Here is a 14047-nt window from a genome sequence, read left to right as displayed (position 1 = left end):
TACAGAAAATGGCGAATTACCTGCTCTAATACTGTCAATATTGTGAGTAGAAAAATTCAGAAAATGACCACTTGTAAACATTAGGATATAGGTTTGACCTTTGGCAGAGTTTAAAGAGTTGGTGGGTTCATCATTGCTGCCTCCTGGTGGTAACAGAGAGTAATAACTACATTCATTTAATGAGGGTTAGAACCAAATCAGTTCATTATACACTACTAGACATGACGAAATCACCACGAGAAAATATTTTTCAGTTGAAGATTCAACCCGTTAAGTACTACATCCGCTGTCTAACTTACACAATAAATAAACAGTCAAATGTCCAGTATAAATTCAAGAAAGTAGCCTAGATTGTTATCCGTGATTTTCTGTCTTTCTCAGTTGAGTCACCTACCAAAAAAACTGAAAACTGGTATTTGACCAATTTTGAATATGGTGTATTAAAATTTGGATTTTAACTTACAAAGAATGTGCTTTGGTTTTAGGTGCACATTAAGAGGAACTTAACTAGACATCAACACATCAAAAGCATAAAAAAATACAAACATTAATCAGATACTTTAAAATAGCATACTATAACAAGTATATTCTGTAGGCTAGAATATGACGGTTTAGTGAAGGATTTTCAAAAATATGAATTGTGTGCCACAGTTCACAGTAAAGAGAGAAGATGTATTTGAGTACTGCCACATATACTTCGCAATGCTAAAGTTGACTTTTTCCTTTTCCTACTTTGTATCATTTTTACATTCCAGTAAGTCTCACATGAGCACTGTGCTGGGTTAAAACATGGTTAAAACACATCAGCTTTAGAGCCCCTGTAGAAAAAAACAGTCTGCTGATAGCACCCCAGGCATTGTTTACAGATAGATTGCAGAAAATAGCACCAATATCAGTATTAAGTAAAGAAAACAATTCTAATTCACTAGTCATGTTTGAAGTTTGCTGGGTTTATTTTCATTATCTTGGTATTATCTTAATCACAGACATAAGTGGAAGAAGTACTCATATCTTGCACTTTAGTGAAGTAGAAATACTAGTGTAGGAATACTCTGGGAAAAGTAAATGTAAAATGTTTCTCAACTAAAAGTACTAAAGTATTAGCATTGAAATATACTTCAAATATCGAAAGTAAAAGTATTCATTATGCAGATTGGCCCTTTTCAGAATACTATACACTTATGTTTATAATGATTATTGATGCATTAATGTGTTTATCACAGAGCAAATGGCAGCTATGTTTAATCACTTTCTGCTGAGTAGCCTGTGGATTTACTCCAGGTGTAACTAAAGTCTTATTTCAGTATTTATTATATTTCCAATTATGAATCCAAACCTGAATCCTAACTTTAGGTATAAATACATGTAGTAGGCTATGTAGTAAAACTTGTAAAGGTACAATATTAACCTCTGAATTGTAGTGGGGTAGAAATACAAAGTCGCACACAATTTAAATGCTAAATAAAGCACTAGGGTCTCAAAGTTGTACTCAAGTACAGTACTTGAGTAAATGTACTTAGCTACTTTATACCACTGATTACAGATAAGAGCTTATCTCACTTTGATAAACAGAAAGAAAGCTTCAAAGTTGGGCCACCCCGCGGGGAGAGACGTGAACTGCAGCGGCGGCTCAAAGCCCGGATGGAGGAGCAGCCATTGGGGAAGTGTACAGGGCTTAACGTAACTGAGGAGGGCTCTCTCTCTCTGGAATAATAAAGACAAAGTAAAAGACGACCGAGGGCAGAAATATCCAAGCTCTGAAAGCTCCAATCGGCGATACATAACGTTTACTTGAAAACCAGTAACTGGACTTGACTGATTTTTGGACACAAGTCTCCTAGGCGACAGACTTGAAGTGTGGAAGTTGGGGATACGAGCACACAGCGGAAAATATACAGCTGAGCCTGCGCTACAACTGCTAGCCACACGCTAAGCGGCACAGCTAGCCACGGAGCTAACTGTAACTGAGCTGTGAACTTGCTTTCTAAATCACGGGGCTTGAAATCCAGTCACAAGCGCAGGCTCTGTGAGAATCCAGGGACTTGCTTAATGAATTATGTCTGCCACAAGCATTGACCCTCAGGTAGGAAAAACGATGTACATTGCCTGTAAAAAAAAGCTTGCAAGCTAGCTACCCGCTGACGATTTACTGGGCTATGACTATCGCTCGGAAGTGCTAGCTTAGCCACCAACGTTGGCCGGTGCATGCAGCTAGCTGGTTAGCTACATTCCGTTAAAAAGGTTAAATGTGTTTGATAGACGTTGGAGAATAATGACATGCAGTTAAGTGTTAGCAAAAAATGCATATTTGACTTAGACCAAATGTTTGTAACGCCAACGTAGCTGGAAAAAACTCAGCACCTATGGCAGAAAAACCTGAAGCTATGGTTAACATAATGAAACGGGTTCAAGCTAACGTTACTCATTCAGATAATCTTCAACTTTTGTATTGAAGGTGGTACAATCACCGGTATTATTTCAAGAGTGATCCAGCTAACTAAGTAAAAAGCTGCATTCGTGCTATTGGCGTCTAAAAGGCCATTTTAAAACGGCTAGCGTTAGTTACGATAGCTAGCAAAGTTGTGCTTGATTTGACCAAAGTTGCAAATCAAATATGGCTTTTAACTAATGTAGCAAACGGTAAGTATCTTCATCTTTAACTGAAGAGTAACCTTAGGTAATTATTTGTTTGCATTGCTTCTCTTCGTGAGGTAGTCGTAATGTTCATATTCTGAGCCATACATTGTTAACATTAGCGGCTGCACGTATGGAAAATCTCAATTTACTTAAATGAACCATGTCTCCTTTTTTCCCCTTTTTATCATCCTACATTTATGCAGAGATCAAAGGGACAAGCATCTAAAGGTGAGTTGTTGTGTCACAGATGACTGAATTTGTTTGGATATATAGTCTGGGTACACATTCCCTGACTAAATCAGCATTACATACAGTACACCAGCATTATGTGTAGTCTTTAGCCGTCTGTGATTTACTCTACTGTCAAGATTAAAATCTTTGGAACATCATTTGATATAATCTGCTGGCGCAAATGATTCTACAAATGAAATGGTTTATGGGTGATGAATTAAAGCTCAGAGAAGCTTGGAGAGGTAACTCAAGCTTAATTATAAAAATGCCAACTCTATTACAATGAAATAATCTAAAAGTCACTAAATCTAGCTAGAAAGTATCCAAGTTAGCGACACTGATGTCACTAGGACATCTTTTTGACAGTGATGCGACAGCCACAGATACCATTTGATTTTTTGGGGTCAGAATTCTTAGTTATTGATTGCGGCCAGGTAGTTAAAAGTATTTCAATGATAACATGTTTCTAATACACATTACCCACCTAAGTTTTGATTAGCTATTATCTGTTCATTTGTTATTCAGCAGAAATTGAAGCATACATTTTCAGACTTTATTGGGAATATGTTTTGCATAAGTGTGATATTAACAATCTCGAGATCAGGGGTTTAAATGTTGGGTGGCGACATACTGTAAGACCCATTGAAGGACAGCGTCCGCCATTTCAAAGGTCTGATGACTTTTAGGGAATATATGTTCTCAGTTTACCAAAAGTATTCATGTTGTGGCTCCTCCTGTCTTGCATTTCCAAGTGTCCTTTAGCAAAGACACAGTTTTCTCCTTAATTGCCAGGCCATTGCCTCCCAGAGCATCCCCGCCACCATTGATGTATTAAGTTGTGTTTGATTGGTAGAAATAGTCTGGTAAGGCAGAAAGGTACTACTTGTATAAAAATGTAATCCATTTACCATGATGCTTATGCTCAGTTTTCCTTGCACACTTCTGATGCAATCTCTACTCTTTTTCCAGTCATATAATTGGTTAAGGCAATCTTTAATCTGCTGCTTGAGTATAACACGTTTAACCCCTGTATCTTTGAAAGTTGTGAATAAAGGTTTGTGATTTGGTATTGCAAAAAAAATGAAGCTTGGAATCTAGTGGACATTTCCTTTAAAGCATAATCGACTTTGCCAAATTGCCAGTGTCCATACTTTTTTTTAGGATATTTAAATGATATTCCCCAAAACGCTGTCTTGATTCTTAGCCTGTAAAGGTACTGGATTGAGCACCTCCTAGTCCTACAGTTGTCCAGTCTCAGTCTTCCCTCAATGCCACCAGCAACCCCAGCTGTACATATTATTTTAGTAGTAATTCATTGTTGTCAGTTCCTCACTAACGACAGTATTTGCAGTGCTGTGACAGTGCTGTTATGGCCTTTTCATTGTTTTTATGATGTTAAAGTCATCTTGGATTTACTGCATTTGGTGAAGTGACCGGCAGGTCTTGACTTCGCTTCACCTGCAGGCCTGGCTGGCAGCAGGCCACGGGCTGATTCACCTCCACCATAAGCTTTGCTTGACATGGCTCAGGGATTTGACATGTTTTGGAGCACATGGACATAGAGGGGCTGACAAGTTTGAATACTTTATCTGTGAATTACTCATTAGATAGATGAGGATTTTAATTATAATGTGTGTGCTGTGTTGAAGCTGACAATGCTTTTCTTAATAGCATAATAATTGTAACCATTCAAATCTGTCACAACTTTATATCTAAGACTGGCAAGTTTGGCCTTTTGAAACAAACTGTTCAACTCAACAGGTCGTAGATAGTTAAATATGGGTTAATTCAGTTATAAAACAAATCTGTCTTAAAAACTGAACATGTATATTTAAATGTACCTTCATGTAATGTTATTTTGTCTTTGCAGTGCAAAATGGTTCACTGCATCAAAAGGAGAATGTCCATGAAAATGACTTTGAGCCGTACCTCACTAGTCAATCAACTCAGGTAAAACTCAATATCCCTATCTTAAGACATTTTAGAAAATAAAATATAAGAAAATATTATTGTTTTTTCTTAAATATCCAATATCAATGTGTCCTTCTAATCAGATGGCATTAAGTTAGTCTCATGTTGAGTGAAAAGAGAGTTTTGTTTCAGTAATGGATCTGATTTTGAAAATTAAACTCCTGAGTCACATGTTTTCCTATTATACACGCATGCATTTCCAAACATTTGGACTACCTATGTATGTATACACGGCATCTATTGCACGTCTGTCCGTCCTGGGAGAGGGATCCCTCCTCTGTTGCTCTCCCTGAGGTGTCTCCCATTTTTCCCTTTAAACTGTGGGTTTTCTCTGGAAGTTTTTCCTTGTACGATGTGAGGGTCTAAGGACAGAGGGTGTCGTATTGTCATACTGATATTCTGTACAAACTGTGAAGTCCACTGAGACAAATGTAACATTTGTGATATTGGGCTATATAAATAAACATTGATTGATTGATTGACATGTTAATGCTGTGGCTTTGCTGACCTTTATTCATCCAGAACAACAGCTACCAGTCCATCACCGACCCCTATCTGTCCAGCTACTACGCTCCCTCCATTGGATTTCCGTATCCCCTCAGTGAGGCTCCCTGGTCTACAGGTGGGGACCCCCCTATTCCGTACCTCACCCCCTATGGAGCCTTGAGTAATGGAGACCATCACTTCATGCCAGACACGGTGTTTGGCCAGCCGGGTGGCCTAGGAAGCAGCATCTACCCCCACAGGTTTAATTTTTTCCCTGAAAATCCTGCCTTCTCTGCCTGGGGCACAAGTGGCACCCAGGGCCAGCAGACTCAGAGTTCAGCCTACGGAGGAAGCTACAGCTACCCCCCCAGCTCCCTGGGGGGCACCCTGGTGCCTGATGGTCAGACGGGCTTTCACAGTGACACCCTCAACAAAGCCCCCGGTATGAACAGCCTGGAGCAAGGTATGATTGGCTTGAAGATCGGAGGGGATGTCACTGGCCAGGGCTCAGGAGTCAAGGCTGTGGGATCTGTGATCGGTGGCCCTGTAGTGGCAGCCACAGGGAACGGGGCCACACCTATTGGAATGCCACCCCCCAAACCCACCTCCTGGGCAGCCATTGCCAGCAAGCCCGCCAAGCCGCAGCAGATGAAAGCAAAGGTGAAGCCAGGAATGCAAGGTCCAGGAGGAGCTCTTCCCCCTCCACCCATCAAACACAACATGAACATCGGGACCTGGGAGAAGGGCCCGGTGACTAAAGTAGCCACAGCTCCAATGCAGCATCAGCAGCCTCTCGGCATGCCTCATGGCATGCAGCCTCAAGGCCACATGCAGCAGGGACCCATGCACCACCCTGCCCAGTCCATGGTGCAGCCCCAGATGCAGCAGATGACCTTACAGCACCACCATCACCAGCACCACCAACCACCACCCCAGCCCTACCAAAACCACACCCAGCCCCCACAACCCCAGACCCGTTGGGTTGCCCCACGCAACCGTAACCAAGGCTACGGGCAGGGCGGCCCTGGCCATGATGGTAGTGGTGTTATGGGTATGGTTGGTGGTGGGCACGGTGGCCCCCCAACTTGCCCCAGCCAGGGACCTGGTGCAGAGTCCCACCCCGTGCTGGATAAGCTGCGTGCCAACCACAGCTACAACCCCAAGGACTTTGAATGGAACCTGAAGAACGGCCGTGTTTTCATCATTAAGAGCTACTCCGAGGACGATATCCACCGCTCCATCAAGTACTCCATCTGGTGCAGCACAGAGCACGGCAACAAGCGGCTGGACTCAGCCTTCCGGGCCATGAATGCTAAAGGCCCCGTGTACCTCCTGTTCAGTGTCAATGGCAGCGGTCATTTCTGCGGTGTGGCAGAGATGCGGTCACCAGTGGACTATGGCACCAGTGCTGGTGTTTGGGCGCAGGACAAGTGGAAGGGCAAGTTTGACGTGGACTGGTTGTTTGTTAAGGACGTGCCTAATAGCCAGCTTCGCCACATCCGCCTGGAGAACAACGACAACAAGCCAGTGACCAACTCCCGCGACACCCAGGAAGTTCCTCTGGAGAAGGCGAAGCAGGTGCTCAAGATCATCGCCACCTACAAACACACCACCTCCATCTTTGATGACTTCTCCCATTATGAGAAGAGGCAGGAGGAGGAGGATGAAGAGGTGGGCCAGGTGGGCACATTAATCTTACTGGGTTAACCTTAAATATACCAAAAATACACATTCTACACCATTGATCAGAAAAACATTATCTATTTCTAGATAGACTTTTTTTTAACTGTTTTGTGTCTGATAATAATTCTTTTTTTCTCTCCGTTTCTTATTTGCTCCTCTCGACAGACTTTTGAACCTTCCCCTATACCCAACCGCTCTCGGTTGGATCAGGTAAGAACTTGTCATTAAAAAATAATTTTCAGACCGTTATTATTAATTGTGCTTGATTGAGTTGTTCAATCGGTAAGGGTGAAATGTATGTTTAAGATTTGATCAACACTAAATAATGATATCTAGACCTTATCAGAATGTCCTGCAGCTTGCTGTGCTGGTATGTCAAGTTTTAATGTCTAATATCGTTATGTTTTTCTGCTTCTTTTTTTAAACAGGAGCGCCAAAACAGGAATAAACAATAGAAGACATTTATCCTTGGCTTGATCAACAGTTACACTAGGACTTTTGATTTAAGAGACAGAAGAATATGAAAATGCAACCAAGCCCTTCATTTTTTTCTATTTAATTCTGGTGAATCTCTGCCATTGTCGAGACTTGTGCTTTTTTTTGTCCCATGTACCACCCACTTCTTGTGCAGGGATAACAAGCTGATTTATTGTAACACCTAGGCACCACCACACTCTTTAGTTCAGTTTTTTTTTTGAAAGAAATATTTTTCTTCCCGTTCCATCTCGTACTATTCTCTCACCAGACTGGTTTTCTCTCTCCGGCCCCGGCCCCCACCTCTTTCCAATTGAATCAGGGTTTGACTGCACCATGGAGAAAAATCTGCCACTTTATATTTCAGTACAATCAGGAACCAATGTGTCCTGCCCCTATTTGTCCATTTGGGGGCGACATTGCCATGCTTCAGCGGTTTAACTGTGCCAACAGGGTTGGAGGATCCCAAAGGCCATGTCGGACTTGGCGCTGTGCGATTATACAACTTCAATGGTTTATCTATTTTTCATTCAGATCGACAAAATCTCTATTTTTTGGCTTACTACTGACAATTTTCATTTCAGAAACCTGTTTTCTGGAGCCTTAATGTTTTTTTTCTCTAATTATTGGTGACTTTTCAAAAGAACTGCTCAAACAGTGACACTGCTGGAGAAATCAGGGATAGTGTGAAGTCACACGGGACTCGAAACATTTCTGAAAGAGGAATTGCTAAGGCCTCTGGGATAAAGAAATAATGGATGTGTCCTCCACAACCAGAACTCACCATTTTAGTCCAAAATTGTACTATTGACATCCCTCACACCCTTCTGCTTCGCTGTCTTTTTGATGTTTGTCTTGAAGGGGTCTTTTGTATGTTTCGTCAGGAGATTCTGCTTGTGTACGCAACCCAGTCTGAGAGAATTGTCGCACCCACCATTTTAAATTGTTTTATAATCAGAATGATGTAACTGCTACATTGAATTAATTGTTGCTTTGCGTTTTTTGTTTCACAAATGGGGGGGAGGGTACACATGTTTGTCCATTCACCATCATTCTGTCTTAATCCTCTGTTTTTGTTTTTTCTCCCTCAAATTTGGTTTTGCTAGGTCTATCATGTTGGTCGTAATGCTAAGCTTTAACGTAGGAGCCTATATATTCATGGAGAAAGCCTAAAAATGTATAACCTAAAAATTAATGTAACTGATTTACTATCGAGTAAGAAAAAAATAAGAATGAAATGTGGTTTCTGTGTGTTTTTTGGTTGTTGCTAAACTAGTTTGTACAAGATTGAAACCATTGATTATAGAGTACTTTCAGGTTTGTCAACAGAAAAAAAGATTGGATATAAAAAAAAATCTAATAAATGTGTGTGTCCATGCAAGGCAAGCTGCAATATAAAAGGTCTGCTAGATATTTTAAAACTATTATCCAACCTGCAGCTCGTCTGTAAGGTGAGAGTGGTGTCGTAAACGGTCGTTTTTAAAGGACGGTGTCTCCTTGTGTCCGTCATTTCAGAGCATTCAAAGCCAGAATGCTGTTTTTTTAGTGAGTCTTTGATACCAGCCGGTCCTCTTCCCTCCTGAGTTTGTCTGTTCAGTATTTGGTGGCTTGAGGTTCTACCCAGCTGCAGGGGATCTGCTAATAGAAAACTCCATGTTCTGGGATCTTTTGGTCTTTCACTGTATTCGTGTTAGACTCGAGGTTGCCTCATGGTAACCTGATCAAAAATTCTGATCCCATTTCTCAACTTTCATTTTCAAATATGTGACCTGAAAGAGATAACTGACAGTTGTGGCCTATAAGATCATTCACCGTACATTGTTTGGTCTTCAGAGTACATGATGTATTCTGATAGTCAGAAGTTAACCCCATTATTACCTTGAGATGACAGAAGGTCACTCAAGTGTGTGTAGGAACCGTATGCTTCACAGCTGTATTTCCAGATGTGTGAAGCTGCGTTGTATTTTCTTTACATGGCCGGTTAAATCTAGGGATCTGAATTCTAACAAGACCCTTTTTCTCTTCCACCTCTTCTCCTTTTTACCTGCACTAATCAATAGCTAGGTTGATCCAAGCAATACGGTGAACGCCCTCTCACGTGTTTGCCTTCACCGACACCGCTCTCTAACCGGCACAGAGTCAGGGGGAGAAGCTGAAGGACGCCACCGAGTTGCAGCTGCCTTAGCCTCAGGAAGCTTGTACTGGTTGTGTTTATAGTACAGGAATAGAGTGCATGTTGATGTCAGGAGATGTGTGTTGCAAAAGAGGGATGTCAGGTTAGCGAAAGTATATGTATAACACCACAAAATAATTAATGAAATGACATTTTAAATATCCATTGATTTATCTTATAGACCATAATTGTAGTGGGCATAACTTGTTTGAAAGATCTATCTTGGTTTTCCTTTTTAGAAGAAATCGAGCCTTAATAAACTGTCCATTTAGAAATGACTTTGTCTTGATCTCGTGAATTCCCTGTTGGTTCTCAACAGCCACCCACGGTGACCTTATACAAAGAGAGGGAGCTCTGTAGGGCAGCCCCAGTTCTTAAATGTCACTAAAAGGTTTTTCTCAGCTGGAATTGTTTGTCTTTTCTCATCATGTTACTACACTTGACTTTACACTGTATCTTTAAGTACTCTTATCAAAGCAGGTCTCTGTTTCCAAGCTGCAGCCTACATCAGAATATGATGGAGCGTACAAATGGAAGAACGGTTAACGGTATTTAAATTGTTTTAAATCAATAGAAATGTGTATGTCCATCATATGATTGTGCACATTAGCACATATAAGATTTAACATTTTCGTTACTTATTTCAAATTTAGAGGTTTTTCTTTTAAATTACTAAAAAACATCGTTTTAAATATGGGATATTTAGATGTCCTTTACACAGGTTTTTGAGATTGAACATTGTAATATAATAGCTTTGGTTTTAAGGTTTACATATACAAATATATGTTTAAACGCTTTTCAAAGGATTTCCTTCTCTTTCCTTGGCAGGAGCTCTCCATGGTGCTGATTTCTGGGAACTGCTGGTGGGATTTTAAAGTCAAATAATGATGGTAAGAAAAACTGGAGTACAAACACAGCAGGTGATCTTATATAAAATGGTGGTGGAGTTGTACCTGTTTTGAATATGGGTTTAAACAAAAATACACTGAATGCCAAACCATGGTTTTATACGCTTAAAGAAAATAGCCTTATCATCTTTGCTACAGATCACCAGTTTGTCATACCAGGTTCAAGTCTTCCTCGCAACATTTAAAAGGTTTTAATTTGCGTTATGTGAAAATAATTAACATGTAGTTCTGCAAATACTGCATATATGGTGCAATGGACATGTAAACATCAAATAATCACAGGAGAATCACAAGCAGAAAACTCAGTGCAACTCAGGCTTTATTTGGTGTCCAATCATTACAAAGTGAAACATGCATTAAACACATTTCACACACAATAAACACAATCACATTCAGAGGAAACAGTGTCAAATATAGATAAACATGACTAACAAAGACCCTATAATGATGTTCGTATTTTGCTAAATGATTGAATTCTTGATTTAAAAGACATATTAAATGCATGTTATTTATAAAAAGATCCTTTTCAGCTCAAATATGGGAACACATGTTCAAGTTACATTGTGAAAAGTTTGGGCGATCAATGCTTAATTAAATACATCTAAAAAATGTTATGTTGACAATAAATAACCTATAATGCACTGAGTGAAAAAATGATAATACTACTTTGTCCTAATTCTCCTATTTCTGATTCGTTTGGTTATATTTCGTTTTTTGGTTCTTTCTCAAAATATTTGAGAACTGGTTGAAAACCAAAATGCTCTAAGTTTCATTGAACCAGTATTTGATGCAAACCAATTTTGTTGGTGATAACACTTGATAGAAAACTAATAGCCTATACTTATTTCCTTTTGGTCCTGTCCTGAGGCCTTCACTGGGCTACTGCTCCTCACATGTGGTGTCAGAAGGACGCCTGTAGGTGGCATTGAATCACTGACATGTCTATACGTTGAATGCTTCAGACTAAACACTGCAGGCAGCGTCAGAGTGAAGGCCTGAAGTTGGAGCCACACAATGAAGGTGTGGTAGACTGTTGGCCTAATAAATGAATAAATGATTATAGTTGATACTACATTTATGTTGACTTCTGTCACGTTTTGTAAAATATCTAACTTTCACAAAAGGGTTTGAATAGACTAGTGACTGTGCACAGCCTACTGAATATGAGGATTTAGCATCAATGCATTAATAAATATATTTCCATGATCACACTTTGCCTGTCTTATTCGCTTGAATAGTATAGGTATTGATTATATTTATACTTCAAATTAGATTTACAATCCAACTTATAAATGTATTGACCTCGTGCCTGACCATAATGTTTACTCCGAAGATATGGAAAATATTTTCTTAAAATAAAACAAACATTTCGCCAGGTTAAAATCGTTTTCGAAGATAGGCAACTAAAAATGTAAACGACTGCCGTAAGATTGGTTAAACCCCATAGCCATTGATCATTTGGCAAAAGTCCAATTGTTTTTGTAAACCTGCATCGTTTTCTGTACGAGGTGTTTTTCACTGTTTGGATAAAACATTGAAAAACAATCATTTCTGACAAAATATAAGATGTTAAAATTAACTAATGGTAACCTTTATACATGCTGTAACATCATATCAAAGTACGCATTGCGCTCACCCAGTACAGCAACTACACACACACACACACACACACACACACACACACACACACACACACACACACACACACACACACACACACACACACACACACACACACACACACACACACACACACACAGTGAGTCACAGTACAGCAGTCAGTTTTATCCTGCTGCTGGTTGCAGCCAGGCCTACTACTAATGCTGCTGATAAAATGTATAAAAACCTGAAGCTGTAGATTCCTCTCTTGGCATTCACCGCGTGCCTTAATTGTATGGACATTAAATCAAGGTCCGCTGTGAACACGCAGAGTGACAACCCTTAAAGAAGCCCCCTCCTCAGCCTGCTGATGGCTGCAGAGTGAAGCCAGAGCCTCCAATCCTTCCTGACTTCCACGCGCTCAAACCTGCAGCATCTGCCGCCGTATAGGACACACACACACACACATACACACACACACACACACACACACACACACACACACACACACACACACACACACACACACACAGTATGACTGCGATTTAAGTACAGCTCCCGTGTCCGTGCGCTCGGGCACACACACACACACACAAACTGGTATAATCTAAAGCCGATTTTGCAACACATTTGCGCGCACACATGCATGTAGACATTTAAATCTAAAACCGATGTATAGCCTACACCAGCAGAAATGCGCGTGACCACATTCTTCCCTTGCTCCTCTTTGGTTTGCTCGCAAATAATTATTGATATCACTGCGCCACGGCTCTGCGTTAAAACCAATCAGCATACAGCCCATAATCGAAGTATTGGAAGACAATATATAAAAAAACACTGTTATTAGCATAGCATTGTAAATCTGGTTGTGCGTCTTTTACCCTCTCTCAGCAGGTTACCTGGCACAGAATGACAGCTGAAGCCACACAGGCTCTCGCTTTGTCCTTTCTTAAAACCACTCAATGTACAACATTAGCCTGACCTGAAACACCAAGACAACAGTGAAAAGAGAAGAAAGCAGAGATGGCAGCACGTCACAAAGCTATTTCTTTGAAGTCATACATCCCACTGCGAAGAGTAGGCTACTGTATTTTCCATTCAACTTGGCTTGAATGCAGTTCCCCGAATTGTCCACGATCAACGCCCTCGGACAAAACGCGCGATGCATCTTCTCTCCTCTAATGCAGTTGACAAACTACAAATTTTACATTTGGCTACTGCACATCTGGAGAGAAAAAAATGCTAGTCGTTCTTCTATGCACCACACGGGCACTCTAGCGTATCCCTAAAGCTCGATTAGTCGGGAGGCTGATTTTCTCGTGCTAGAGGTGAGAGAAAAAAAGGTTTCTTCGTCTTCAGAAAGGTCCTCTCTCCACCAAAAGCCAGTGGGTTCCTTCTTTTTAATCTGACCCATTTCAGGCACAATCCAGCCCTGGATGCATGCCGCCTCTCTCACTCTGCTCTCTCTCTTTCGGGCTGTGTGATCCACTGTCTCCCGGATTAGAGCGCCCCTCTCTTCCCATCCTAGACAATTGCGAGTCTCTGCTGATTGGGCTTCAGCGCAAAGGATTACATGGGCGCACAATGACGTCATGGCCCGGGGCCCAAGCCCCCCCTCCTCCCCTTCTTCTTCTCCTCACCTCCCCCCATTAAAACCAAATCCTCATCAGCCTCAAATGTCCTTGAAACCACCGGCCTGACTTTCTGTAGCGCGTCATGCATGCATGCACCAGGGCAGACTACTAAGATTAAAGTTGTAGCCAATGGTTGCCATTAACTAACCAATGCAATATTGCAAGCAAGGAAGCCACGGTTATTGCTGTCACTGTCACTTATATACACCTACATATCAACAGCTTGAAGCTTTTGCCTTGGCAGGTGCATA

General features: G+C 41.0%; 1 protein-coding gene across 2 annotated transcripts; it reads left to right on the top strand.

Moving 5' to 3' along the window:
* Nucleotides 1–1610: 1610 nt before the first annotated feature.
* ythdf1 (YTH N6-methyladenosine RNA binding protein F1) lies at nt 1611–9933 on the top strand. Of its 2 annotated transcripts, none has more exons than XM_079673504.1 (6): nt 1611–2083; nt 2841–2865; nt 4739–4818; nt 5362–6996; nt 7174–7218; nt 7437–9933. In XM_079673504.1, exons 1-6 carry the CDS (start codon nt 2057–2059, stop codon nt 7461–7463), a joined length of 1839 nt encoding a protein of 612 aa, XP_079529630.1. In that variant the 5' UTR covers nt 1611–2056; the 3' UTR covers nt 7464–9933. The 2 variants fall into 2 exon arrangements, with proteins under 2 accessions (XP_079529630.1, XP_079529629.1); XM_079673503.1 differs by having other exon boundaries at nt 5362–7005.
* The last annotated feature ends 4114 nt before the right edge of the window (nt 9934–14047 follow it).

Source organism: Notothenia rossii, assembly GCF_949606895.1.
Source record: "Notothenia rossii genome assembly, chromosome: 4".
NCBI classification, from domain to species: Eukaryota; Metazoa; Chordata; class Actinopteri; order Perciformes; family Nototheniidae; genus Notothenia; species Notothenia rossii.
The sequence above is the reverse complement of the archived record's forward strand: the minus strand, read 5'-3'. Positions and strand labels throughout refer to the sequence as shown.

What these genes read in the sequence shown, in the direction of transcription:
- ythdf1 (XM_079673503.1), top strand. Translation starts at nt 2,057, where the DNA reads ATGTCTGCCACAAGCATTGACCCTCAG. An exon ending in CCACAAGCATTGACCCTCAG is followed by an intron (nt 2,084 to 2,840) that starts GTAGGAAAAACG and finishes ACATTTATGCAG; the next exon opens with AGATCAAAGGGACAAGCATC. An exon ending in TCACTAGTCAATCAACTCAG is followed by an intron (nt 4,819 to 5,361) that starts GTAAAACTCAAT and finishes TTATTCATCCAG; the next exon opens with AACAACAGCTACCAGTCCAT.